The sequence below is a fragment of the Anoplolepis gracilipes genome, chromosome 13 (assembly GCF_047496725.1).
Source record: "Anoplolepis gracilipes chromosome 13, ASM4749672v1, whole genome shotgun sequence".
Lineage (NCBI taxonomy): Eukaryota > Metazoa > Arthropoda > Insecta > Hymenoptera > Formicidae > Anoplolepis > Anoplolepis gracilipes.
The window spans coordinates 3,452,322-3,466,616 of NC_132982.1; the positions used below are offsets into that span (position 1 = coordinate 3,452,322).

At 38.7% G+C, this 14,295-nt stretch overlaps 1 protein-coding gene across 16 annotated transcripts in view; it reads left to right on the top strand.

The window, feature by feature from the left end:
* Sei (potassium voltage-gated channel seizure) overlaps positions 1–14,295 on the top strand; it is a 103,031-nt gene that overhangs the window by 82,859 nt on the left and 5,877 nt on the right. For 9 of the 16 annotated variants that reach the window (XM_072904241.1, XM_072904229.1, XM_072904240.1 and 6 more), the window contains 15 exons: positions 2,371–2,614; positions 3,332–3,513; positions 4,892–4,912; positions 8,279–8,433; positions 8,654–8,774; positions 8,857–8,977; positions 9,242–9,551; positions 9,700–10,036; positions 10,341–10,528; positions 10,740–10,864; positions 11,585–11,680; positions 12,006–12,146; positions 12,343–12,700; positions 12,948–13,025; positions 14,007–14,237. In XM_072904241.1, the coding sequence (XP_072760342.1) occupies positions 2,371–2,614; positions 3,332–3,513; positions 4,892–4,912; positions 8,279–8,433; positions 8,654–8,774; positions 8,857–8,977; positions 9,242–9,551; positions 9,700–10,036; positions 10,341–10,528; positions 10,740–10,864; positions 11,585–11,680; positions 12,006–12,146; positions 12,343–12,700; positions 12,948–13,025; positions 14,007–14,237 (2,708 nt within the window). Of the gene's footprint in view, positions 1–2,370; positions 2,615–3,331; positions 3,514–4,891; positions 4,913–8,278; positions 8,434–8,653; positions 8,775–8,856; positions 8,978–9,241; positions 9,552–9,699; positions 10,037–10,340; positions 10,529–10,739; positions 10,865–11,584; positions 11,681–12,005; positions 12,147–12,342; positions 12,701–12,947; positions 13,026–14,003; positions 14,238–14,295 lie in introns of all 16 variants that reach the window. The other 7 variants (XM_072904231.1, XM_072904244.1, XM_072904237.1 and 4 more) reach the window with 6 other exon arrangements.

Sequence of the window (14,295 nt, forward strand, 5' to 3'; positions counted from 1 at the left end):
TAAGCGAAGTTACAATTACCATGCTAAAGAATCTTCTTCCCTATTTTTTAATCTCTGTCATTTAACAGAGATTAAACTATCTCTTTAACTTTGAGACTTTTATTTCCCGATACACAGAAGACTAATTCACTAAATGTGAGAAAAAAAAAAAGAGAATTACAAAGCGAGATGATCAAAAACATTTATTTATATATATAATCATAATTTTTTAACTATTATTAATTATAGTTTATTTCCGTATGTACATATATATATAACTGTTGATAATTTCGGGTCATTGGAATGAGGTCATCCTCACGACATCACTTAGCACCAGTTGCATGAATAAAACATGACTAAACTAAATTTACATTCTCGCGGCTGTCTCTGACGAACCAATCGGCGAGTTTCCTTGCCTCCTCCGACCCACCTGACTATATACTTTCCACAAGATGCAAGCTGATAATAAAAAATCGATAAAGAAACCCGAAGGAAGAGAGTTAGCTTAAGTCTCTTCTCTTTAAAAATGTTTGTCTTACAATACTTATTATTGCATATTATTTGATATCGAGCTAATGGAGCAAAATTAAAAAATACAGTAATAAATACAATAATATGAATCGCTGCTCGACGTTGAATTTTCGTTAAAGCAGAGACAATCACGAATCAATGATGTACCTCTAAATATCTTAAAAATACATGCTGAATTTTAAGAAGAAAATTAAATATGGAACATAATATTGATAAAAATACTCGGAATCACCATCCAATAACGTAATGACGAAGCTATACAATAATGATGTTGCTCGTTTCATTCTCCACAGGCATCAGTAACGCATCTCCCATTTTTTATTTTTATCCGCTTACCGGTCGTTTATTGACCGACGGGGTTGATAATAATAAAACCATCGTACACGCATGTACACGGGGAGAGGATGAAAAAAAAAGGAGCAAACTGCGACTTTGTTATGGGTAAGATTGTCAGTTGGCTGTACGAGCCTCTTGAGCGTGGGTTTGTCGTTATCGACCTTCTGTCACAAGTTCTTGTTAGGCCAGGCTAAACCGATGACTCTCAACGGCTTAGTGTTTTGCGTACCCTCCGATACTTGGCGCGCACCGAAATGTGCCAGCTAAGGGTGTACTACTACCCTGACACTCCGTTTCTCACAGCCAGCAAAACGGCAGCCGGCCAATCCCGAGCTAATCGAACGAACGCCTCCCTTGCTCGGGCTGCATTGCATCAGTGTTGGGCTGACGCTCGGCCGGCGCTCTTCCGGTTCTTTCCACTCTCACAAGTGCCGTAAACAAGTGTTCTCGATTCACAAGTGGCAAGAAAATCAATAACTCGAAATAATAGCCCGCGTCCCGAGAGAGAGAGAGAGAGAGAGAGAGCGCGGACCTCGAACTGTGTCGACCTGTTTATCAGCGCAAATTGTGTAAACCTCGCGTCCCGAAACTTTTTTTACGGTGGTCCCCGGTGGAAACCGTGGTGCTGTTCCCATTTGGGCTGTTCATCCCCTCTGCAGAATCGATCGAGCTGCGAGTTGGTTGCCGCTTGAAACTACGGAATATATCGAGAACACGACGCTTTGCTAGAATCATGGATTAGGATGGTGACTAAGTGGTTAAGCTCTGAAACCTGTTCTAAGCTCGTTTACGTCGGGTACTTGTGACTGTAATCCATTGAGTAGGAAAGCAGCAGGTTGATCGGCAAGAGAGGATTTTCCCAACCGTTAAACGCTATGTTTCTAAAAATGTGGGGCGACGTGATTCGCAAGATCCGCTTTCGTCTATTGGCCGGATCGGGTTGACGAAATGGATGTACGGAAAACTTTTTGAAGTAAACTACTTTGTCCCTCACGGGGCGAGATTTGCGTTTCCCATCGTCATTTAAAGTGTTTGCTAATCCCTTTTTCGCAAGAACGAATAAGTAACTCGAAACGCTTCGTAAACGTATTAGATAGATGAATAAATAGTTACTTTCTTACCTTCTCTTCCTGTTTCGTAAATGACGTGACACGATCAAACGTTATCCGGTTACGACACTCTATAAAAGTATCTTTTACCGTAACGCACTTTAATGAAAATGATTGTGTCACTACATCGTGTAACCATGTTGCCAGAACGTGAAGTATGAACGACGTGCTGATGGAAAACCATTTTCCGTTATCTTGTACCTCTCGCACAAGCGTGAAATATATCTTGTGCACACAGAAAGTTCCGTGTGCACGGATCGTTGGTTGACTTTATATATAAATGACCTCTTTTTCTCACCGGTCGTGAAACATTTTATTCCGCGTAACAGATTTTTTTTTAAAAAGAGAAGATATATGAAAGAGGATAGGAGAGAGAGGAAATTTCTTCTCAAAATTTCCATACAATTTGCCGCAGGTCCTGTCCCTCGGAGCAGACGTCCTCCCAGAGTACAAATTACAATCTCCCAGAATCCACAAGTGGACCATATTACACTATTCGCCGTTCAAGGCAGTCTGGGATTGGATTATATTGCTGCTTGTGATGTACACCGCCATAGTTACGCCGTACGTCGCCGCTTTCGTTCTGTCAGATCCAGATTACAACAGCAGAAAGAACAAAAAGTACAGTGACGACCCCATCGTCATCATAGACTTTATAGGTAAGTTGTTATTCGCAAGTTTATAATTTTTTAAATAAAATTTCTAGCTAAAGTAATATATTTAAAATATATGTATAATAAAATATAAATATAAATTTTATAATAATAATTATAATTATAATTTTTTTTCTTACGTAAACATATTAATTTTAATAGTTACATAATTTAATAATTACTATAATTTAACTTTTATTAATCTTATATTTTTAGAAAAAGAGAGGCTCGCTTAAAATAAGATTAAAAATTTTCTCGACGTTGAGAAATGAAATTGACTCTTAGAATAAAATTTTAAATTTGATATCGACGTCTAGCACACCGCGTAATGTTTCATGTAACGGAGCTAGAAGGCGGATAACATGTCACGACTGTCTAAAACAATAAAGTGGATAGAGACAATAGCGTGAAAATAGGACGAACGAAGAAGAAATCGGAGAAATGTCCGAAGCGCGACGTTTTCTAGAGATATTATCTTCCATTACTCCGTTTTAGCGCCATGAAATTTAGCTTACGAGAATTTTTAAATCTGCAATTACAGACTCGATGTTATCGAGACGAACAAACGAAATAATAAATTCACGTAATTCTATTTATATATCTTTAATATAAGTATAGCAATAAAAAATTCGATAGATTAAATTTTCGATATAAAAAAAAATGAAAGAATTATCAATTTCCTTGTAAAATATAATGCCAAATATGTTTTTACTTTTTTTTCAGTCGACGTCACTTTCATCGTGGACATCATTATAAATTTTCGCACGACGTTCGTCAACAGCAACGATGAAGTGGTGTCCCATCCTGGAAAGATAGCCGTCCATTACCTGAAGGGTTGGTTTATCATCGACCTGGTGGCTGCCATTCCCTTCGACCTCCTACTCGTTGGCTCGGATACCGACGAGGTAAGTTTCGTCGCACGCTTTGCATTCCCTAGATTATCTTCTTCCCAAAAGCCGGATCTGGTGTTTACGGGATTCACGTCTCTTATGCCAATTTGCAGCTAGTCGTTCGCGAGCGCGAGCAAAAATTCTTTCTCATAGAAATATTACAAAAATTTATGGTATTCTTTATTCGCGCGCGCGTTCATCGCGTACTTTGTCTTTGAAATTGAAAGGAAAAATTTCGCGACGCAAACTTTCGCAATTCCGTGAGAAGTGACACTCGCGGACGCCAGATCGCCGGACGAGTTTTCTAGAGAGAGAATGTCGGTGTTAGTTGGTAAATATGATTAGGATGACATGCCGAGCCCAAGTTACATGCCCATAGATGTGACTTTGACCGAACTGGTGCTTAGTTCGTTTCTTCCTATTTTCGATAATTTCTCTCGGTGTTGAATGATTTCGTTTACCTTTGTCGAGAATTAGTCGAGTCGTCGTGTTAATGTGCACACAATGTAATACGTACGGACGGACGAGAAACGTTTTAATTCGTTTTCTCGCTGCCCGGGACGATTTAACACAAATTCGAACGTGTGCTACACGTGCGTCGAGAATCAACACGTGCGTTGTGAGATTGATTAGATTTTCGCTTTACGTCCAGACTCGCGTTAATGACATGGCGCTGATAAATATAAGATGAACGAATCAACAACGCGACATTTAATTGTCAATTACATTATGTAAAGTCGGGACGACATGTGTGTAACTCAGCATAAGTGAACAATCCCTTTGTCTGGCTCGTACCTGTACGCACACGTATGTTTGTTTGCATACACTGTTCATAAATATGTAAGTAAATATAGTCTGTCGCTGTGAAAATTTCTGCTCTGATTGTCAAAGTATTAGACTATATACATATATCAGATCTACGTCAAGATTCTCTTCTACTTTTTTTTTTTTTTTAAGTCGTGTGATTTTTTTTTTATTCGTTTTTCGTTTTTAAACGATTCTTTTCTCGATTCTCTCTCATGAGTTGATTGATCTTTATTTGTCTCTCCCTCAATTTTGTGAACGGTGGCTAATGAAAGAGGTCTACACGCGTGATGAAAAATGTGGTGAACATAAATAACTCCTCCTCCGTGTGATTAATTTAATTTATCGCGCTCTTGAAAGAGACAAGAATGTCACTTGTATATCCCCAATTAAGGTTTGCGATTAATGACAGATAATTAATAAAGTGATCCATCTCGGCAATTTGTTTAAAAACGTGTCTATGGTTCCTGCGACATTCCTACTTTTAAGCGAGCGATCAAACTAAATGAATTTGACAAAATAAAATTATAAATTATACCCTCACGATATGAAGAAATCAAATTTTAACCTCAGTTTAACGTTTTCGTAGCTCGGCTTGGACAAGGACGAGGTTAGTTGACACATATATACACAAGAGATTCTTTCTCACTGACGTGTATTTTTTTCGTTATTACTTAATGCGGATTACAATTTACACCGTTTTTACACCAAACGATTAAAATCACCACCGCAATCACAAGTTTTTTCTTACTAACTACTTTTCCTCTTTACCTTTCTCTCTCTTTCCCTCTCTCTCTCTCTCTCTCTCTCTCTCTCATGTACAAACTGCTTAAACACATATTACACATCTCACATTTACTCTTACAATTAGCACAGTTTCTCTTGCAATATAAACCGTCCCCTTTCGACCACGGCGATCAAAAGTCCTCACGCGATTCGTACAAAACACCTCATTCGATTACTGCAACCCCATTTTATAGCGAGAATATGGAATAAAGTTGATGGCACATATCTCTGCCTCTACTTTGATTTTCTTCGATAATTTTACATCCTTTCGAAAATATATTAAAATATGAGAAAGCAGAATTTTCATCAACTCTATTCTTCGATAATTCTATATTAAAATTACCGTCGAAGAATGTGCATGTTTTTTTCCTTTTTTAAGATTGTAAAATCATACAATAATAAAAACAATACGCTTTCAATCAGTTTGTTTGTGCAAGATTTGAATTGCACAAAATTATACACTACTGATAAGTGTATTTTACATCGTTACACGATCTCACGCGAAATCAATCTGCTCGTTGCAAGAATAATTAGAATAATTAAAAACTTTGAATATGCACGTCTGCGCTGATGTAAATTTTTGCAATTTACATAATATTGAATAAAAAAAAAAATAATTAATATTTAGTTATGCAAATGTAGAAGTGTAACGTAGCAGATGCGCGTGTTTGATTTTAAACTCGCAGCTCTGAATTTTAATTTACGAAGCAGCAAGATTAACATTTCTGTCGAAAATTGACATGAAATTTATCACATAACAGAAATGATTTCCGCCATTCAACATCTGGTGAGAAACTATATAGTTATAGCCATATTATTTTTAAATTAGAAATTTCCTCTTACCAGATGTTGAGCGTCGAGTCGCGTAAACGATCGCACGATTTTTTCGCAGTGTTCTGCGAGAAGTTTCATTTATTTTGTTTATGTTTTTTTTTTTTTTATCTTTCTTGCATCTAGCTTGTCGATTTTTTTTTTTTTATTTCTAATAAGTAAATCAATTTTAGGCTTGCTTTACTCGCTCAAGTCTCGTGTCCTCTTTGGGGTTGCAGGACGAGCAATGCTTACTTACCGATTGCCTTGGTCGTATTTCGCAAGATTATATGTATATTTATCGGTCTTCTGCAAACAAGCGTTTGAGCTTATACACGTTTTCATGAATTCACCAATCTTAATCCGATATAGAGAGTGATACTGCTTCTAAATCAATCGCGATTCAATCGCCGATTTATTACGCTTTTAAATGGATTTAAAAAAAAAATACGATAATAAAAAGCGTTTTTATTGAACCGGAGAAAAATCTCGACTTATTGTGGAAGAGAACAAATTTCAGGGAATTTTTACAGGTAGATAAAAATTGACGATAACAACATACGCATACACACGATCGGCTACAAACACGAATAAACGCGTATAATCAACAATAAAAATAACACGATGAAAACACTCTCCGATTGAAAATACCTCATCGCGATTTCGTCAGCAAATTACGCTTCAGCTGTTTCTTCTTTCAATTTTATTTCAATACTATGTTGATTCTATCATTTTGTTATTGAGCTTCTTTATATATTATTTTATTACGCCTTTTGTTGCTAGCTGTATAAGAGCGTGATCGTACTCGGTTAAAAAGGCGAAAAAAATTTTCTGTCCGATGAATTTGATTCAATTTAACTTGCGTGCGTGTGTGCGTGTGTTCATTTTTCTACGCTTAACAGACGGTTACGTTTTACATCTATGACGATTGAAAGAGCAAGCAAACAATTTCGTTTCACAATATTATTTTTTTACGAAAGTTTAAACTCTGCTCCAATTGCTAAATCAATTATTTCTCAGCCCGAATTTTTATTTCGATTTTAATATCAGATTTTCTAATGGAATTAATTTTTACAATCATTCTCTTCTCATATATTTGCGCTTTCAATTGCTACGCGCTTTTACCTAAGAACTTTTGTACATAAGTGAGTTGCGTGTTTTCTGCCGCTTACACGCTTTTCTTCTAACGTGCAACGAGTCGCGTGTGTGTTGATAAGGATGATGTTCGAAAGACGATACTTTTATTCTTTTCGAGTATATTTATAACACGTTTTAAGCGCGAAATATATAATATAATTCAAAGATTAATCGAATCCTTTCGATTGAAACAATGGATTTTGCATGACAGTCATAAAAGTATCGAGTTCGATCTCTTTCAGTGTAAAAGCGTTTAATCGGTGTACATTTGTACTTATTGTTACTGTTTCGATGTTGAAAGTGATTTTTCTTAAACGAAGAGCTTCCGAATTTTCAGCAGGTAAGAACGAAAAGGAAGCATGAACAGAATCTCCGTTTCTTTTTGTCCTCAATTTTGGCCTAAAATTAATTTGATCGACAGCTTTCTTGTTTTTTTATTTTGCTTGCCAGCCAATTTGCAATTATCATATTTTATTCGAATTAGATACATCAACAGCGAATAATTTGATATATCTTGGAAGCCTCGATGAATTTCTATTCTTCTCAAACCCCTATATAAATTTAGAAAAAAGAACTCTATCCTTTCTTTTTCTCTTTCACTCTTTAATTGATGCGAGTTGAGCTTACTTACAACAAGAAAGTCGTCACTTCAGTCGTCTCGAGAGGCGAAAACGAACGCTTTAAACAACGGCATGAAAATTATTTCAGCCTTTAAACGTCGATTTGCGAGTAAATTACCCGAGGCGCGGTTCTCCATTTCAGCGATTGATGTGCAACCGGAGTGACGACTTCCGGCAGGAGTGACACTTCCAACATGGAAATGGCCTTCACGCGAACGTGTATATATGATTATATGATACGGTTTCTGATAAATGCTTATTTATGCGGGGCACCTATAATGGAAATGATAAACGCAACCTGTCGAGATATGTCGTGATTTTTATAAGTTTGAAGTTTGCGAAAGAAACAAAATATCTTTCTTGATATCAAGAAACCGAAAAATAATTATTCTAAAAATTATTTTTACTCGTTTTGTACACATGTATGTTTGCACATAAATACATTTTATTGCAAAGGCACGATTTATCCTTGCACAAACGGTTTTCAACGCGAGAATATAAGTAGTAACAGACGGCGTTGAGTAGGGCCGATTTCTGTTTGGAAAGTGTGGACTGGACGAGAGTCGAAAGGAGATGGTTCGCGGACACTCGAGAGATGGAAAAAAATGACGAATTATTTTCAGACAACGACCCTGATCGGACTTTTGAAGACGGCCCGTCTACTGCGTCTCGTCAGGGTAGCCAGAAAGATCGACAGATACAGCGAGTATGGGGCTGCGGTTTTGTTACTCTTAATGGCCACCTTCGCCCTCATTGCTCATTGGATGGCGTGCATATGGTAGGTAATCGTATACTATCAATAATATCAATGAATCTCTTCAGCTATAACTTTACCATCAATTTGATAATTTTTCCTCGGGACAAATTTTTTCTCACATTTTACCCTGCGTTATAAGCTTTTAATTGATTGAAAAATATGTGTTTGAAGAGATATCCCTGTAAGATTCTCCGAAACGTTCGGAACTCATATTACTTGGATATTTCTACGTATTTTAAAGGTACGCCATAGGAAACGCCGAGAGACCAACCCTGAAGAGTAAGGTTGGTTGGCTGGATATGTTAGCCAACGACACGCATCAGTTTTATTTTCACAATAACACTGGTGGACCGAGTGTAAAAGTAAGCCATCTGCTCTCGAGCTACTGTTTTATTTGAGATTACGTGACCTTTTTGTTTAATGTGTTTCTTAAATTTCTTCCAGAGTCGCTACATCACGGCGCTGTATTTTACCTTCAGTAGTCTTACGTCCGTAGGCTTTGGCAACGTGGCGCCCAATACCGACGCCGAGAAAATCTTCACAATAGTCGTCATGTTGATTGGATGTGAGTCGATAAATAACATGAGATCTGAGGCGCTATTAAAGATATAATAATTAAATAAAAACCAAGCAAAAATAAATAAGATGCTTTTTGTAATGAATATTTTATGGGAAAAAAATATTAATCTTTAATATATTCTTCGCGGAAAATATTTTTCAAATTCATTTACTTAATTACATTCTTTGCCAAAGGCAATAAAAAAAAATTGTGCCTGCAAGCGCTGAATCTGTGCTTAGAAATATTTATTTTATATCATGACGATTTCAGCTCTGATGTACGCTAGCATCTTCGGTAACGTATCGGCGATCATTCAGAGGTTGTACAGCGGCACAGCCCGATATCACACGCAGATGCTCCGAGTTAGGGAATTCATAAGGTTCCATCAGATTCCGAATCCCCTTCGCCAGCGATTGGAGGAGTACTTTCAACACGCGTGGACCTACACGAACGGCATTGACATGAACAGTGTTCTGAAAGGATTCCCCGAGTGCCTTCAGGCTGACATCTGTCTTCATCTCAATAGGAATCTTTTAAACAATTGCCGAGCCTTCGAGGGGGCAAGTCCAGGCTGTTTAAGGTAATTATTCTGCCCCCAATTTATTTTTAAAAAATTTCGAGATAAAACTGTTATTTTATCCTTGTTTTAATGATATGTGACTTGTGTGTGCAAAATTAAATTTCGTGATAAAGAGATATTTCTTTTTTTATTTTTCCTCGCAAAATAGGGCATTATCCTTAAAGTTTAAGACGACGCACGCGCCGCCGGGTGATACTTTAGTTCATCGCGGGGACGTGTTAACCTCCCTGTATTTTATATCCCGCGGGAGTATTGAGATTCTGAAGGACGACATCGTAATGGCCATTCTGGGCAAGGACGATATATTCGGCGAAAATCCGTGCATTTATCCAACAGTCGGAAAATCGTCCTGTAACGTTCGCGCCCTTACTTATTGCGATCTTCATAAAATCCACCGGGACGATCTGCTCGATGTTCTGGCGCTTTATCCAGAATTCTCCAACCACTTCAGCCAAAATCTCGAAATTACTTTCAATATGCGAGACGTAAGTACTTTTCCCCATTTTCTCGATATTAATATATATTTGCTTTCTTTCGCTCTCTGTTTTGCTCCAAAAGTTTTATTGTTATTAGTTTCGCGTCAAATTTATAAATAAAAGGTTTATTATATTTTTTTCTTTTCAATTTTATAATCTTGAGACTTTTATTTTGTTTTCAATTTTGCTTCACAATTATTATTTAAATTCAATTTAATAATAATAGATATCTTAATAATTTATAATCGCGCCAAACTCATATAATTACAACAGTCTAATTCGCGAGTGACGTTAAATTATCGTTTCATCTTAGGAGGAACAGGCTGGTGTCGATCCAATATCAGCAAGGTTTCCTGTCAGCACTCCTACCGACGTCGACATCGACGCCAGGAGGTTCGCTTTCCGTCCACCAAGATATCGTCGAGGACCCGGTGGTGGTCCTAGCACAAATCTTATTCCTACAGGTCGACAAGACTCCTTGCAAGACGATCAAGACGAATAGTAAGATTATTTTTTCTTCCATCTTATTTCTCAATCTACTATTAATAATTAAATTGATCGTCAAAAAATAAAATTAATAAAATGAAAAGTAATTTTAAATTATTTAGAAATTAAAAAAAAAAGATAAAATTGCAGTGTTTGCTTGATAGATTGATTAAATCAAATCAAATGTTTTGTAATATATTTTGAATTTTATTTTTATCCGTTACAGTGATAAAGGTAGCGGCCATGGTATCTTAGAATTCAACACGGACAAAGCCGGTCAGGATGTAACACCATTGAATCTGGAATTTGACGAGCCCAAGCAGAGAAGTTCAACCTTAAATTCAATAACTGGTGAGAGCGATTATATTTTTTAATCATCTTCCTCATTTCGGGGAAACGATATTAACGGTCTTTTTCTCTCTTTTTCTCATGTTTGTTCCTAATATCCTGTTTGAGGAATGTTGTTCTTTGCACGACGATCTAGAAGCCTCCATAAAGGAGGATATCTTTTTTTAATATTAATTTCAAATTTCGAATTTTTTCGATATTTTCTGACTAATAATAGCAATATCCTTTATGAAAATTGATTGCAAATTTACGCTCGCATTGACATTTCACAAATAGCGCTAAATGTATTCATAAATGTCAACGCTAAATTAACCTGATTTTAGATTTTATTTGTCTAAAATCGCGCTGAATAAAGATAGAAAATCACATAAATACATTTAGCGTTAAATGCGCGTAAATATGGATCTTATAATCAACTACTCCGATTTGCCTATAATAATTTGTAACGATATTAAAGCGTATTTTTTTCGTATGTAGGCTTTTTTAAAATGTATTTTGCCACCAGCTCGATGTAGCTCATATTATGTTATCGATTCTTTCGGTCTATTTAGCGTTTTATTAACGTTACATGATTTTATAGAGCTCTTTTTTTCCTTCTCTTTTATTTCTCTCTCTCTCTCTCTCTCTCTTCCCCCCCCCCACCTCCCTCTCCTTTAAGCTTTCTGCGTATTGCTTTTCGTTTGAATCCCAAGTTCGATAACACCTTGAAACCTGGTTGTTCAGGCATGCTAACCCATCTCAAGCGCAGCATACCGGATCTACGCCAGCACAAGATTCACCTGCAGCCGCTTACCAGCCACGATTACCTCGCCAAGCAAAGTAAGTATACTTTGGCATTCGGGTATCGAAGTAGATCGGCCAGATCGTGCACGATTTAAATCGTCCCCGACCTGCGGAGATCTCCGCTGCACCGCTCGCTCGCCAGAATCCAGAAGAGAAACGTATGATCATCGATTCACTTGTACCCCTTGATACGCGGTGCACGCAGTAGTTGAAAAAAAAAGAATCCCTTAGCGTGTGGATATATTTGTGTGTATGTGCGAATAAGATTATCCTCTTTCGTGCTATCTATCATTCTCTCTGTTCTTCTCTCTTCACCCGCATATACCTACTCGTAATATTCACTGATGGCGCTTGAACCTAGTTGTAACCACGCTGACGAAACCAGCGCGCCGGAGTTCCGCCGCTGGCGAGAGCAGCCTCAGTCAAAACGTCGTTCACCCCACTTCGACAACATCGAGCCACTACACCACCCCATCGCCCCCGCAGCATCCTCATTCCCATGGTAGGGGCTCATTTCTCTTAATCTCAGTAATTTGCGCATAAGTCATCTGTCACTTTTCACAAAATTTCGCGCGCCTTGTCTCGTACATTCATTATAAATCCTATTATCGTGAGATATGATGCGAATGTACGTACGTGTGTGCGCATCTTATGGACGATCGAACTGTCGAACGAGAGGAATACGTTTGCTCTTTCAGGCGACTTCCAGAGCGGCCCGGGTCGGCCCGTGGAAGAGATCAACGCCAGGATCGATCTGCTGTCGCGACAGGTGTCCTCGTTAGAGCACGCGATGGCCGGCGACATCAGATTGATCCTGAGCTTGCTCCAGCAGACACTCAACTCGTCCAGGGAGAGCTCCAGCATCGAGATGATGCCGGGAACCGCGGGGGCTGTCGCAAGACAGAGCAGCCGGGCACCGGCGTTGGTGCAGAGATCGGCGAGCGAGCCGCAGCCGCCGACGGTTCCGGCGAGCAACGGGAACGGGAACGGAAACGGGAACGGGAACGGGAATGGAAATGGGAAGATTCAGCCCAGCACGTCGCACGGTTTGTTCAGGTAAGTCCAGGCAGAAAAGCTGGATTCTGCGCGATAAATTTCACTTCTAATTATCCAGTCGGATCGCGTTCCTCTCGTGCGCGAGAGTTGAAACACAATGCATTGAAGATGGTCGTGCGCGACAGCAACGCGTTCGGATTACGGTAGAGGGTTTACGATGTTGTCCGCGATGCGGTAGAATGTCCTACGAATTAAAATGTAAGAACCGCAGGAAGTAATCGATATTTTTATTATTATTCTTGGAAAGCCTTCTTTCGAAATCCCTGGATCAGTTGCATTTGATTTCGGCGTCTTTTATTTTGGAAAAGTTGGACAAGTTCCGAAGGTGACCATTATCACGTATTCTTCTTTGAACCCTTTGCGCGAGCAGTGTCACGAAGGTCGAGGCCAAGCAATGATATTAAATACATCCACGTGATATGTCGAGAATTTTGACATTTTCCCTTATTTTTATTCTCGATTTTACCAGCATGATTATATCAAATTGTAGCAATCAATAATCGCGTTAATGACTGGCATCAACAATTTTATGTAAAGCAGAGATGTAGATTTTTCTTAATTAAAGGCGACGTATATATCACTATTGATTTCACATCTTTATCTTAGAGTAACTGTATTTTTGGTAACACTCTTTCCGTAGATACATTTCTAACGTCGCACGCTTTGATACTTATAAAGCCCGAATAATATCAAATACTTAGAAGTGCAAGAAACATCAAGTTGAAATAAAGGTATTCTTTTATTAGAAAGTATTTCTCTCGTACTTCTTTTCGCACGTACTTCTCTCTTTCTTTTCTTCTTCTGTATGTACTCGCTCTGACGTATATAATCTGCAATATCTAAGCCTACCTCTTCGTTTCAAAAGCTGCGAAAGAAAATTACTTGGCTTAGCAGTAGTCAACAATAATGTTAACTGTAGCTTAATTATTTTTCATCTTTTTTACTCGTAGCTAATTCGACTATAGTTGAAGTTGAAAGAAACCGTCTTTCGCGTACATTTGAATATATATTACTCTCATCATCTCATCATCATCTATTATTCATCTCAAGCAATCGTAGTCGAGAAAAATGGTCGATGTCGGTCCAATCACGCGGTCGATAATCCCGAGGTGGTCGTGACACTGCTCGGAATCAAACTTAGAAGATTAGAGGCCTGTCGAATATTCCACTGTACATACAACCACGTACGCTTCAAGTATTATTATCTCAGCTACCTTTAGCGGTTCTATTTATTACACTTAAAAACTCGCGCGTCCATCCGCGCGTCGATCAGCTGATACGAGAACGGCATCCCCCTCTGTAGTAGACCTCCCACGAGGGAGCCGACCTCCACGTCGTCGGGCACGTCGCGGCTGACCGTCACGTCGGAGGCGTCCGCGCTCGCGACGGCGTTGCAGACGGCGCTCAACAGCCGCACCGGGCCCACGAGGTCGCAGAGTCAACCGGTCGATCTGGCTGTACCCATCACCACGCAACAGCAGGCCCACGCTTGGCACAGTCAGCCGGCCGCCTTCAGAAGGGGTGAATACCGGAGTGGGTAGGTAGTTTGGTAAAGGGCTTTTCGGGCGAAAGATTTTTCTCTGCACGGAAAATAT